This window comes from Cydia pomonella, chromosome 15 (assembly GCF_033807575.1).
Source record: "Cydia pomonella isolate Wapato2018A chromosome 15, ilCydPomo1, whole genome shotgun sequence".
NCBI lineage: Eukaryota > Metazoa > Arthropoda > Insecta > Lepidoptera > Tortricidae > Cydia > Cydia pomonella.
This window is the reverse complement of record NC_084717.1, coordinates 366,559-381,185: the sequence shown is the minus strand read 5'-3', so window position 1 is coordinate 381,185 and position 14,627 is coordinate 366,559. Positions and strand designations below refer to the sequence as shown.

The following is a 14,627-nucleotide window of genomic DNA, read 5'->3' as shown; positions in this document are numbered from 1 at the left end:
ATTTATCTATAGGCCACTATGTGCCTGAAAAAAAGGATTTTTCATTTTATTAAATTATGAGTAAGCCCGTCTTAAGAATTCCTGGATATATAAAATAAATGTTTAAATAATATTTTTATTTTTCAGCATCTGTCGAGAAACTAATTGTTTGTACCGCGAACTACGTTAATGTTTGTACCTACATATATAATATGTATACTTATGACTCAACCGGTCTTTGCGATGATGTTACGTACAGGCGAAAACAAAACTGACACAATGATTGTTGTTTTAGATAAGTTCCAAAACAATGCAATGACTGCACTGTATTTAGGTGTGATAACCATCTGGGGCGAATTGAGTATTACCACATGAATAATTCTAAGATTTCGCATTCTTCTCCGAAACTGTATGATATATTCATGGGAGAGTTTATATACCAAACGGTTTTCGGAGCACTCAACAACGGCGAAGCCCGTTACAACACATTGTGTGGCATATGATTATGTACTAAAGCGAACGGAACGAACTCAAGTCGCAAGGTAATGCGTCGTTTACAGCAGGCCTTACTGTAAATGTCATCATTTTTTTTTTTAATTAATTTAGAAAACAAACAGCCTTTTACAAATACATCTAAAGTAAATGAACTAAAAATAGGCCTAAAGTTTCCTACGTTACTAAGAAAACTATTACATAGAAATGAAAATTACGCAATTATAAATTACCGGTTTAGTTGTGTACTACATGCAAGTAAGGTAAGAAAACATACAAAAGTATGAAAAATATGACTGGAACCAAATTGATCAATTTCTAGAAAACAAAATTTGCCGAACTTTGTTCTTGAACACGGACAAACTATGAGCAGGATATTACCCCTAAAACACTTATAAAATAGATTGAGCGTTCTACGAGCCTACAAGGGCCCGTGACTGAGTTGTATAGATGTCGTCGGGGGGCGGAGCATCAAGCGTTTCTGATCCCCCCTCCATTGCGAGGGTGCCCTGGCGATAAGCCGGGGCTGCCGGAGGACGCCGTGGTGGAATGTCATCGATACCAGTGCGCCCTCACGAACGGGAAAGAGGGTGAAACGCCAGAATGGGTTTAGTGGGTAAGACCAAATTTTCAAAAAAAAAATAAGGCAAGCCCGTGATGCAAGGGCGCTAGTGTGGGGGTGTATACCATGAGCCATGTACACATACAGGCTAGCCTGCGACCTGTGCGGCGCGGGAATGGCGCGCGGCGAGGGCGATGGCGCCGGCGACAGCGAGGACGAAGAGGCCGGCGAGTCCGACTGCAGCGAGCCTGTGGACTGGTGCTGGGGCCGCTAGTGTGGGGGTGTATAACATGAGACATGTACACATACAGGCTAGCCTGCGGCCTGTGCGGCGCGGGGGTGGCGCGCGGCGAGGGCGATGGCGCCGGCGACAGCGACGACGAAGAGGCCGGCGAGTCCGACTGCAGCGAGCCTGTGGACTGGTGCTGGGCCGCTAGTGTGGGGGTGTATAACATGAGACATGTACACATACAGGCTAGCCTGCGACCTGTGCGGCGCGGGGGTGGCGCGCGGCGAGGGCGATGGCGCCGGCGACAGCGAGGACGAAGAGGTCAGCGAGTCCGACTGCAGCGAGCCTGTGGACTGGTGCTGGGGCCGCTAGTGTGGGGGTGTATAACATGAGACATGTACACATACAGGCTAGCCTGCGACCTGTGCGGCGCGGGGGTGGCGCGCGGCGAGGGCGATGGCGCCGGCGACAGCGAGGACGAAGAGGTCAGCGAGTCCGACTGCAGCGAGCCTGTGGACTGGTGCTGGGGCCGCTAGTGTGGGGGTGTATAACATGAGACATGTACACATACAGGCTAGCCTGCGACCTGTGCGGCGCGGGGGTGGCGCGCGGCGAGGGCGATGGCGCCGGCGACAGCGACGACGAAGACGCCGGCGAGTCCGACTGCAGCGAGCCTGTGGACTGGTGCTGAGGGCCGCGTCTGGAAAATAAAAATCTACAGTTAATTGGGAAGGCTAATGTCAAAATATTTTATCACATATTTGTATTTATATAGAAATGCCAAATGCCTTGCATCTGAGGTCTCCAAATTCTTGACGTTAAAGCCACGACTGGGCAGCTCCTTTTCGTGCGCCAAATTCGGCCCGTAAGACGTAGTGTAGAGAACCCTGTCTTAGTCTTCCATAAAAAGGAACCATCTACGAAAATGCCATCTACAATTAGCTTTGACTGCCTTTCAATAACTAATTCAAGACGACACTCTTAAGAATTCCCTACATGACGTATTCTCATTTTGGAGCAATTTGGAACGAAACATTAAAGAACTTTAGCAGAGTTAGAATAAGACTATTTCCCATCAGACTAATGCAAAATAGCTTGTAGGAAGAAAATTTTAAAATGCAATTTTGCAGTCATTCCCTATTACGCCACACTGAAAATGCAGCTCAATCGATGTTCAGTGTCACTTATTTACTCTGAGAGATTTCCGAATATGCAATATTACTTACGTAACTAAGGAGAATCCTGGGTGGCCCGAAGTGTCCGAACGTCTTTACTGGACGTGATTTATTATATACTACTAACCATTAAGTCCATCAACCACTTCATTAAAGTTGCCAAACTATAGCAGCACCCTCAATTGACCACTGGTAGACCTTAATGTCTTAGCCATAAGGTTTACGAATTGTCAGTTAACGAGTTAGTGTGGACGATATAATGAAGAAATCAGTGATTGATTTAACTTGCCGTGAAACAAATTAATGAACCGACTTGAAACTTACGGAGAAAGACATATTTGTATTCAAATGTAACTGCTATTAAGACTTTTTGATTATGGAAGTGTTGTAAAGTAGCTAATGGATAGGAACGTCGAGTAATGGATATTTTCGAGCACGATTTGTAAGAGCTGTTAATGATCGTAGATTTCGATTACTTTGAACAAGGTGGATATACATATGTAAGAAATGTTTGAAGTAACCAACCACCATATAGGTTTCTTTAAACAGGTTAGCATTAAGAATGTACTTACGTGCTTGTTAATTATGTGTTAATGTGTAAATTTGAGTTCGTGTAAGATTACTCTGAGGATACTTTGCAGCGACGTAGTGAGGAAGTGTGAATATAAACGACACATTTTCATTTAAATATTCATACCAGGCAATGTGTCATAATATTTTTTAATTGAAAAAACGGTCCATACGTCTAACGCTTATAGGTACGAGGTACGACACATACGACTTAAATTTGTACGACCATTTAGCAGTCTCTCTGTAGCTGGGTTACCGTAACCTTAGTTCTCTCGTTGGAGTGCCTGATGACGGATGCTTATGCTCACCTTTGTGGGAGTGAGGAGGCTGTGGAATCGTAGCTGGACGTCCATTTAGCAGGCTCTCTGTAGCTGGGTTGCCGTAGCCTTAGCTCTCTAGTTAGAGTGACTGATGACGGATGCTCACCTTTGTGGGAGTGAGGAGGCGGTGGAGCCATAGCTGGACGTTCGTTTGGCAGTCTCTCTATAGCTGGGTTGCCGTAACCTTAACTCTCTCGTAGGAGTACCTGATGACCCTGAAATTAAAAAAAAGTTGTTCATCACTTGATAAGGTTTTGTAAAAAGGTACAGTTTCTGAACGAGATGTACTATAATTTGCATTTGATATGCAATGAAAATAACTTAGGCACATTATACAGTTTCCCTAGCATAGTTCAGTTAGAGAAACTAATATGTAGAACATTGTCTAACGAACCAGACTATCGTATAAGACTGATTCTTATTAAATGACGATACTGGCGCTCATCCATCCAATGCGTTGTATTTTTGGAAAGTACCAGCTAAAGAAGACAGGACTTACAATTTCTCAAAGGTGTCGACACGCTGGTGTTCTTTCTTGCGTTGAGTCTCCGTAAAGCATCAGCTGGGGTTAACGGAAGATAGCAGTACAGCATGCTGTCTTTACAACGACATAAGACTAATTCTTACCTGTGTACCTCCCATTTCTCTGTGGGATTGTTTTTCCTTCTAAAGCATTTTGTGTCCGTAAATCAACCGCTAGGGTAGACCTAAGATATAGTAATTCCTCAGCCTCGGGCGCAGCGGACGTCCAAATCAGTTACACGAAGACATCAGCTCCTGGCCTTTTATCATTAATCTAGAAGATGTTTCTAAACCCGATTCTCACCTGTGTAACCCCCATTTCTCTGAGGAGTCGAAGATGCTGGCGCTCTTCCTTCTAAAGCGTTGAGCCTTCGTAGGGCATCAGCTAGGGTGGACCGAAGACATAGTAGTTCTTCAGCTTGCCGGGCGCAGCGGACTTCCAGCTCTGCCACGCGAGCTGCCAGCCCGGCGCCCTCGCCTTCTAGCATTTCATCTGAAATAGACAAAGAGCTCGCGTTACAAATGGTAAAATCGAGCGTCTTGGTTCCTGAATATCATAAGACATAATGTTTTGAGTCCGTCTAAGCTAACTTGGCAAACGACAGACTGTGGAATAGCGAAAATAAGCGAAAAATCTCTATGAAAATATGACGTTTTAAGTAGCCTCACACTATTTAGCTGCCATACCGGTGCGAGTCAGATTAGACGGAATCTAGTTGACAAAATTAGCTGTATTTTTGCATTGATATTGACTTATTTTTCTAGAAGAATAGACGCAGGTAGTGATTACCGATGGATACTTATCAGTTATTACTACCAACACATATACCAACAGATGTTTCACGAGAATATAATAATCTCAACTAAAATAATACAAGCCAGCAGTAGTAAGGCTTTAACGACAAAAGATGTGCCGAAAAGAAGTCCTTTATGGCTCAAAAACATTTAAAATCACAATAAAAATAAAAGACACACTTAAAATCCATAACCCCAGTAAACCTGCCAAGTATTTAAAGACTGCATCCCAATTAAGCACGCGACCACCTTGCGAGCCCCATATAGGGATGCGATGTTTTGCTCAAAGGCCGACCGACCGGTTCCACGACCTTTTCCAGATCTGCATCGCCATCAGAAACGAGCATTCGCTTCAAAACCATTGTAAATGGTCTGCAGATCCGTAGCAAACATACGAATATCCAAAACTCCTCGGGATGATCGTTCTGCAAGTGATAGTACCCACACAATCAAAACGTAATGATTGCGAAATCGCCTTCAGGTCAACAGTGCTCAGTTGTTGACCAAGTGACTATTGTTGTCGGAACAATAGTGGAATTGGCGACATGTGCAAAACGGCGGTATAGTTATAGACAATGGCTACGTAACGAGGGCGGAATGCAACAAGGCCGGTGCAGTTGCTAAACTGAAACCTGTATAAAACGAGATGTCGATGCCATTGGGAAGAATTAGTCATAGACCTATACAAGTACCTACACAGGCTATGTAGGATCTATGCTATGATGGAAAATGCATGAACAAAATTAGATACATAAGAATGCATATGTAACTGGCTTGATAACTGTAATTTATAGTTATTTAAGATACAAGTGCAGAAAATAGGAAAATCGCAACGAGTGGTGATAGATTAAAATACGACCGAAGTTGCGAATTACCTATTCGCACGTGTATCGTACAACGTTTTACATTTTACAGTATATAAGGCTCTTTAAAGTTTCTTAATATGCACGGAAAGTGCTCATTCCCGCAGGCGTGCGGAAAGGAGCACCATACGGACTGTAAAATAAATTATTTCTAATAAAATATTGCTTCAATAAACATTTAAAAGATGTCATATTTGGACAAAATCGCTATTTTATAAATTAAAATTAAATTAAATTAAATTAAAAATTTATTTCAGAATTAAATTTCCATATTATATTATATTATATTAGTAACTTATTACCTAATATACTAAACCTATATTAATAACTATTTTATTTTATAATGTAGAAGACTAGCTTGAATATTATGGGCATGTAGGCTACTCCAGTACTGCCAGAAAGCGCCATCTACCCTGTCCGCGACTGTGCCTAGGAGACTGTTGGCTGTTGGTTGTTATAAATCGGAGAGTATGCACAAACGAAAAAACTTGTCAAAATTAACTTGATAACTACGAAGTAATCAATCTTGCCAGCAGAATGTCTTCGATAATGTCAACTTTGAACATTTAAGTAACATTAACGATATAAATGACATATCATGGAAACATCATCATTCAAGTTGTCAAGGCTAATTAACAAAAGAAACATAATTAACATTTTCTATCTGTCGGAAAGTGCAAGTGACTGCATTTTAACAGGGAAGTAGTTTACATCCGCGTCCGTCCGCGAAGGCTGCATTCTGTACAAAAAGTGCAACAATGTTGAGAATCAACACTATGTTGATAAATACTGAACTCAAATCACATTGCTATAAACCCTTGAAAATATTATAAATCGCGGGACACTTCTGGATGAGACTAGCCCAGGACCGGGATAAGTGGCGTACACGAAGAGAGACCTATGCTCAGCAGTGGGAGGCTGGAGGCTAAAAATGATGATGATGATGATGAAAATATTATAAGGAAAAAATTACCATGTTTTGTATTTTTTCTTTAGCCTGAGTTTTTATAGGACTATAAGGTGGCAATGAGGCTTAAGTTGAGGATTTCTTATAAAATGGACCGTTAAAGGTAGGGTCTGAAATCCGGATATCCATCAAATTAAAGATCCGGATCCAACGTCTTATAGGATCCGGATATTTAGGATCTCACGGATGCGTCAAATATGGTCATGGACCTATAGCACAAACAAGTTTCGAATGAAATTGATGAATGGTTTCGTACATTATGTCAACCAAAAATGTATGTAGGTCCATTTTATTTATTCAAATACAACTTTTTATTTCTTTATGGTTATAATGCCGGAATGGACTGAATGAGCTAGATACTTTTTCTAAGCAATTCCCTTACCTCAATCTAAGGACTATTATTTAAAGGTACATAAAGTAAGCTTTTTAATTAGTGTAATTTTATCAAACCGGTATATAAAAAATAAACATATTTTTCAAATTTGTCGTCTAAGAATTAAATATAGCTTTTAACACCATTATCATATCAGTTTGTCAGTTTAATTTACTTTTTTTTGCTAAAAATAGACCTACATAAGTCATCGCATCCGTATAAAACGTAACCTTTTTTTATACAGATCTGTATTATCCGAATTATTCGGATATCCGGATCCGTCAAATTGTAATATCCGAAATATCAGGATCTGATAAATTTGGGGATCTTGCAAACCCTGGTAACAGGATTATTTTTGGTAAGAAGACTACTGGTTACTGGGAACTGGGAATAGCCACTTTAGGCCATAAAGGAAGGGAAAATGTAGCGTAACTTACGCCAGGCGGCATATACGTCGTTCATGGTGTCTCCGGGAGAGTCGCTCGCCCTCGAGCTCCTGGACTCCCTGTCTCCATGGCTCTCCATCTTGGCTCACTTTTCTCATGTATGAACGTTACTCAAAGTAGACATAGTGCTAACACAGTTCTGTTAGTTGAATCAAGTTGAGTTGATAAATTCACTTCGATCGCGCACATCTAAATAAAAAAACACTTCGTGGTTTTACATTCTGAACGGCCACTTATTTAAGATTGCAGTGATGTTAAATCTTCAAAAATAATTATCAGATTAGATAAAGCTATAATATAATAAGTTTATGGGTAAAATATAAATTTGGCTCCACGTTTCTATCATTTTAGGGTACATAGGTATCATATCTTCGTTGGCGACGGCCGATGTGTATCACGAGTCTTGGCTTTCGGCGCATGCTCGCCCATCTTCCTAAAGATGATACGACTCTGTGATATGTACATATTATACGTTAAAATTATACAAATGTGGTGTGAAATTATTAGATGGTTGTGACGTCATAGAGTAACTTCCTAAGGACCTAAACAATAAAAATCGCAGTTTTCCTTAAAACAGGTGCATCATACATTTTATATAAAACTAAATTTTCTGAACTTTTCCACATTGATTCATCTTAAAACATTGTCACCGTTGGTTATTGGAATGCTTACTCGCGTGATACTTTCCCGCATCGCAAGGTATTCCGGCTTACGGTACCTCCCATTTGCATACAAACCTGATCTAACCCTAACTGGCTAACTGTACCTCACACGGCGACTGGATACCCACAAGACAGTCTTACTGTTTGCTCAAATTGTTAGTATCCGAATCAAATTAATAGTAGTACCTACAATCAGCTGCAAAGATATCTAACTCATGCATTTTCCTCGAAAACAGGGAACTCTGAGTACACGAAGATACAAGGCAGACAATTCCTATTTCGGTCTAATTTTCTGTCTCATAAAAACGCGCAAAAGAAAATAATGCTCCGCGCAGCTCTACGTCACTTTGCAGGCCTAGGCTGGCAATGTTGCATGAACCCCTTTGCCGGCCACAGCTTCCAAAATATAAATTCCTAGTACGAAGTAGGACCTACGGCATTTTTTCTGAGTTTAATTGAGCTCGTACATTAGGTACCTATCTTTGACTCAATTCTTTGACTGAGCAGAACTTTTGTAGTAAAAGTAGAGTAACATAGTGATCACGGTTCCATTTGTATCACTTGTCACTATACCCGTCACTTTCGCACTTACATACTTGTTAGAATTAGAACGTGACAGGCATGGTGACAAATGATGAAGAGCCGACCATCGTACCCCTACAGGATAGATTTTTGTATAAGGTACTTGCGCCTAAAATGACCCACCATCGTTTTGAACCCATTCACAATTATAAAAGCAATAATTATGAAAGTAGGCAAGCTTAAGAATCGGCGCATCTTAAGCGCAAGTACCTATCTTACTTTGAAACCTACTTACAATTTATGAAGCCAACTGACAAAAATAAACCTCGTCTTTTAAATTTGACCCGGACATTTGTATTAACAATATTATTTTCGACAGTTTTGAGCAAAGAGGTAACCTCAATTACCAGATTAGTGCCTTACATAAACATATTAAAAGTGAATACATTTCATAATGCGCCAAACATCGATGTTTACCGACAATTACAGAGAGAGGTTAGGCGTTTCTTAAACGATACCGTTAAAGCTGTTATTACATCAGGATCTTGCGTGTTCCCAATGTTTAAGTTGATGATTAACTTATTTTCATCATAAAAGATTGGAACGCTGGGTAACGAAGACACACATTAACAAAATACCTACTTATTCTACAATTAAGTATGTTCTATTTATACCGTAACATAATATTGTTTCGATTACAAGAACGCTTTTATCATTATTTCGGAATGTAATATTTTCAGGAGACCATTCCTCAATGCGCTATATAACAACAACAAAAAAAAAAAACTTCTGATAAATTTCTGACCTTTGACTCGAGTCAGCCAAGTGGCGACGTAAATATACAACGTGTCACTGTAATAAAGCAAAAACAAATACTTCAAAATTTTTCGTAATCGAGACAAGAACGAGTAAATTTATGAGGGGTTAATTAATTAAAATTCCTTGTATTTACTTTTCATGACAGCAGCAAAGTTTGGGGTATTGTATCATATATGGATTTATTTATTTATTTATGTTCAGGAGAACCAACAGCTTTAAACTTACAATAGGACAACAAGATTAATACAGAGAGCCAATTACAGGAACTCACAAGTAATTACAAAGTATATAAAAAAAAAATGCTAACACTGACGCACACACACATGCGTACAAAGTGAGAAAAAAACAAAAACACAATTGAAAATGAAAATACATAGAAGCCATTAAAATAGACCCTAGGTTCGGAAACACTTAGTTCATTAGCGCCCAGAATAATTGAGGTCTCAAAGTTCGAAGGAAAAAAAAAATTTAATATTTATATCTGCGATCTTGGAGAAATTGCTAATTAGTGGCATTGCCAGTGAAAGGTGCCAAGTTTGGAGCTCGGATTAGCACGAGCCAAATAATTAGTCTAACTAAATTACACACACGTGAAATTGTTTCACTTGCATTAACATAGTTGAAATTGCGAAAGCAAGTGAAAACTTGCCCGTTATCATTTTTTTAATATTTAAAAGTTGATTAAGTAATATTATAGGTACAGATTATTCTATGGTATATCATCTTATTACTGCTCAATTTTATCAACTGTCTCAGTTAAGCGGCATATCTATAGTAGTATAGTATATTTCAAATCTTTCACATTATTATAGCTATAGCGTCGCGTCGAATGATATTCCCTACATATATGTACAGTCATGTCTGAAAATATTGATACGAAAAATGTGCCAAAAATATGTATACACTACCTTAATATATGGGCATTGAAGTCGTCCTCAATGAAGTGCCGGCACTTCATTGAGGTGCGGAAACATTTTGTTACAGATGCTGACTCTAGTAACTATACCTCAACGGGTCCCTATGACAGTTCCTTAAAGTCTCTTTTGGTTGGGTTTAATGTTTTTTTTTTTAGATAATACGTTTTTACCGTATTCATATTACTTAAATCTCACATTTCCAAATAAATTAATGTGCTAAAACAATGTCTACATACATTTTACGGGACAGCAGACCACCATTCGACGCGAGGGCTATACCTATTGTATAGCTTAGGTTGTGACCTGTACAAACTGCTTTAAAATAATTATTTTCTAGACTTAGAGTATGACTTATGTATAATATGACTTTCAAAGCTTCGAAAACGAGAATCGTGATATTCTTGATCTTGACTCTCCGTTACAAAAGCGGTTTTCTAGACAAACTAACGAGCTCTGTCTGAAGGCCTGAATCTGCACGAGTTTTACTGGTAAAGTAAGGAACTTAAGCACGAAGAATTTGGTACATTGACCCGGCATTTCCTATTGCTCTCGCACGCGCACAATGCCACCGTGCGAGCGGGACTGCAATAAAAATACGCTCGTGTGATACGAAATTTATTATGCTTCTTCTTCTTCTTTGTCTGTCCCTGCTCCCGTTATCTGGGGTCGGGGCTCCTCACACTTCAGCGCCAGGCCTGTCGGTCCCGGATTGTCGGTTTTGGCAATTGGACTTTCTTAAGGTCTCTCTCGATGTTGGACCTCCAGGTTAATGGCGGCCGCTACCTCTCTCGTGTTCTGGTAAGTATAGATCGATTTTTATCGATCATTACATGGTTATACCATCAAATTCTTCATGCTTAACATCATTAATTTTAAAAATGTGTATTACTATGGCTTATTATTTACATAGTTCATGTGGCAGTTATCTAACCAGAGTTCAGAGATAAAGGTTATCAGATGGCGCGGCACGCTAGTTTCGTTGCCAGTAATAGGTAACGTAGCGAGAGGAGCGAAACGTCGAACGGAACAGGGTTCCGTCAATGTAATCTATTATCTTAATGTAGATACCTAACTCGTTTTATCGCAGACTGTACTTTTCTTTCCACAAGCAACTAATATTTATCGAGACAAATCTAACGACTCCAACCACAATTAGTTTGTGTTAGTTTTATCACAGAGATCCCATAGCCACCTCCTGTCTCCATTATCAGATCAGTTCCATGTCATCATAATATTGAATTGACATCTGATTTACATATTCATCCGATTTGCATAATTTCTGCTCAATCGGAAGTCCTGAAGCGGGCCCAATTTAGCTTTCAACTTCCAAAATTTGACCCACACTAACAAACAAGGCAAGTTAAATAAAAGCTTGTAACAAATTGAGGGAGTGTCATTATAAATGTCATAGAATTTTTACGCTAATGATGACATTGTCACACTTTGACCGACTCTAATCATTATTCTGTGTCATTAATGAAGAGCATGACGAAAAAAAAACCCAGCGCAAAGTCCCGTCATAACAGGTATTCTCGGTAACCTAGCCACTACGCCACAACTAGATTAAAGGTCAGTACCCCTAGTGTAAATAAATTCGATTTTGAAACGTGACGTACGCGTTTGCGTATAGTCTAATTTTGTATTGGATTTAGAAAGAGCGCGCCAAGCGGGACGTTTTGGAAACTCAAAATCCTATACAAAATGAGACTTAACGCAAACGCGTTCGTCACGTTATGATGTCGATAAAATTTACACTAGGGGTACTGATTGTACTGCCGTACGAACTGATAACTTGTGCCAATTTGTCACAAGTAGTGCAGCTAAAACATTTGACATCTCGACATTTCAAAATAATTTTTTTTATCAATAAGTTAAGAATTACAGTAGCGTCTCTTACTACTGTAATGAAAAACTGAATACACAGAATTTATCGAAATCTAACATACCATCAAATATCGGCTCGTCAAAATGATGGCTCGCGACATTTACAAAAACTTTAACACGGAGGTTGGCGGCAGACTTTTTTTGTAGTTAACTAGTTACAATACAATACAACACAAATACTCTTTATTGCACACCTCAATACAGAAATAATACAATAAAAGTTATCTCTTTTTTGAGAAGAGAACAGTTACATTACAACCCAAAAACAATAGCCAATCAAAAGGAGGAGGAACCCTAAAATCTCATGTTTATCATATACACATTCCCACGAGCGAGAAAGTCAGGTCGTGAGAAAACGCTTAGAAAAAGACAATTACTGTAATCGGTTACACGCCATTCTGAACCTCAACGCTACGTAATAAGACTAACGAGAGGGTGACATTAAGGTGTCGGCTATATACCATAGATTACAAGTACTTACGTAAAATGAGATGTTACAGTTCGAATGTCGCGTGTGAGAATTGCGTAAGCGCAAATTCGATGGTTTTATGTAATGTTTGTCATATTACCACTTTTACAAGGTTTAAATAATCCTGTGATGGTTTTAATTATTGTACGTTAAACTTATAATATACGTAGAATGCCTGAATGGGGTCAGCTTATAAAAAGGGTTTTTATGTTTCAACAATAAGATATATACTTGAAATGTCTGTGATATCAAAGGTTCAAATTTTATCGAAACAGGTAGATAGAATATCAGTGGCGGATCGTTCAAAGAACTTGATTCCCACCGGCTTGTCTAATTTCAGCCCGTTGAGTACTTTCACGATAGATTTATGGAGAAAAGGAAACCAAAATTAGCTCCGGGTTCCCTACGAATATTTGTGACGCGCCGCCACTGTAGAATATACATTTTAATGCATAGCTCATGAGATCCCATTGATGTCATAATGGAAACCTGTATACTTAGTATAGTATTGTCGCTGCGGCAATTAGTGTAACTCGTAATTAAGGATACTTTGCATGGGGTCTTTCGACCCCTTATCGCAGTCAACGTGTTAATTGGTAACAACTGTAATGGGCAAAAAACATCTTATAACTGTTCCAAAAGTTTTGTCTTAAATTGTAATTAAAATGACGAAAAATAGAAAAAAAAACTGTCCGTTTGCAGTCGCACAATAGGCTCTCTGAACCTGTTAACTGTACCGCAAGATAACATCAGAGAGCGTCTCACGAAACATGTTGTTTGCAGAATTTACACCTCGTTCGTGGGAGAAGTGAGAAATTGTTGGAAAATCAACCTGTTTGACCAATGTTAGGTTTTATGTCATTGCAAACGGTCGTCGGTCGGCTAAAGTCGGACCAAGCCGTAATGTCATCTTTCAAATAAGTGGTTTCTTGTTCTATACCTACCCGTAATTTGACAGAAAACATGAAATGTCGTCAGTGCAAACCTCCTCGGTGCTCGATACAGAGTTGCCACCCATACTATAATATATAGTATCATACTATATTTTAGTCAATTGTACTATATTTTATACACTAACAATATAGTACGAAAAATACTACATTTCATCACTAAAAAGGGGGTATACAATATCCATGTCCACGATATCCATCGTACGCTTCTTGGATTTTTGAACGCCGCAATTCGCCTCAAATCAGTGCTCTAATTTTTTTAATCAGTAAATACTTTTTTTTACAATAATACTATTTTTCTGTACAAAAAAAGGGGGCAACCCTAGCCTAGCAATAATTCTGGTTACGAAAAAATTCCAAAAATAGGGGCACAGGTTATGGCCAGTATTTTAGACGTTGCCAAATTAAGGGTTAAACTTGTAAGTTACAATATAATAAAATAAAAATAAATGTTTATTTTACTTTCACAATAATCATCTTAAAGTTAGTGATTGGAACCTCATTTTAAGCTTTAATATAGCCGGTGCCAGGAGGAGGATGCCAAATATTACTTAAGTACAGCCAGTAATAAGGAGAATATACTCGGTATCAACGGACATAAACGCACAGGCAAAGCACACAGTACATATACACTATTGAGACGTTTTCAAAGGAGCTCGACCAATTTTATGATGCGTTGCCATTTTACGGTTATTTCAAGTCAAAATCTATACATAATGCAAACATTAAACTAGTCAATTGAAACATGACACATTTGAAAGTATTTCCGATGTTAACTGTCAATACTGTCTATTTGGTAGATACATACAGTAGATTTAACACAAGCGAAATTGACAGTAACTCTATCCAGTTACCTGTATCGTGTTTCCCAAAAGGTAGCGGCGATATCTCATGTCAGATCGAGGATGTGACGTCACAGCGCCATTTTAATGATATACGTCAGATTCATTGTGATCCTGCGCGCGCGCAGCCCGTTGACGAATAAATTATGGGGAATGGTTACGATTATAAGACACTAATCCGTCAATGTTCAAGACAGTAGGATTTTAAATTATTATGAAGAACTGTCGGATTTTTTATGATAATTTGTATGTTAAATAGATAATTTGTA

General features: G+C 39.0%; 2 protein-coding genes across 2 annotated transcripts in view; both read right to left on the bottom strand.

Moving 5' to 3' along the window:
- The window catches only part of LOC133525510 (echinoderm microtubule-associated protein-like 2), an 89,357-nt gene that overhangs the window by 37,460 nt on the left and 37,270 nt on the right, over positions 1 to 14,627 (bottom strand). Inside the window, exons 3-6 of the mRNA XM_061861774.1 lie at positions 4,154 to 4,342; positions 3,434 to 3,542; positions 1,853 to 1,962; positions 1,454 to 1,482 (exon numbers count right to left, since the gene is read on the bottom strand). Of these exons, the coding sequence (XP_061717758.1) occupies positions 1,454 to 1,482; positions 1,853 to 1,962; positions 3,434 to 3,542; positions 4,154 to 4,342 (437 nt within the window). The remainder of the gene's footprint in view (positions 1 to 1,453; positions 1,483 to 1,852; positions 1,963 to 3,433; positions 3,543 to 4,153; positions 4,343 to 14,627) is intronic.
- The window catches only part of LOC133525501 (uncharacterized), a 173,550-nt gene that overhangs the window by 156,150 nt on the left and 2,773 nt on the right, over positions 1 to 14,627 (bottom strand). The window lies entirely within an intron of this gene.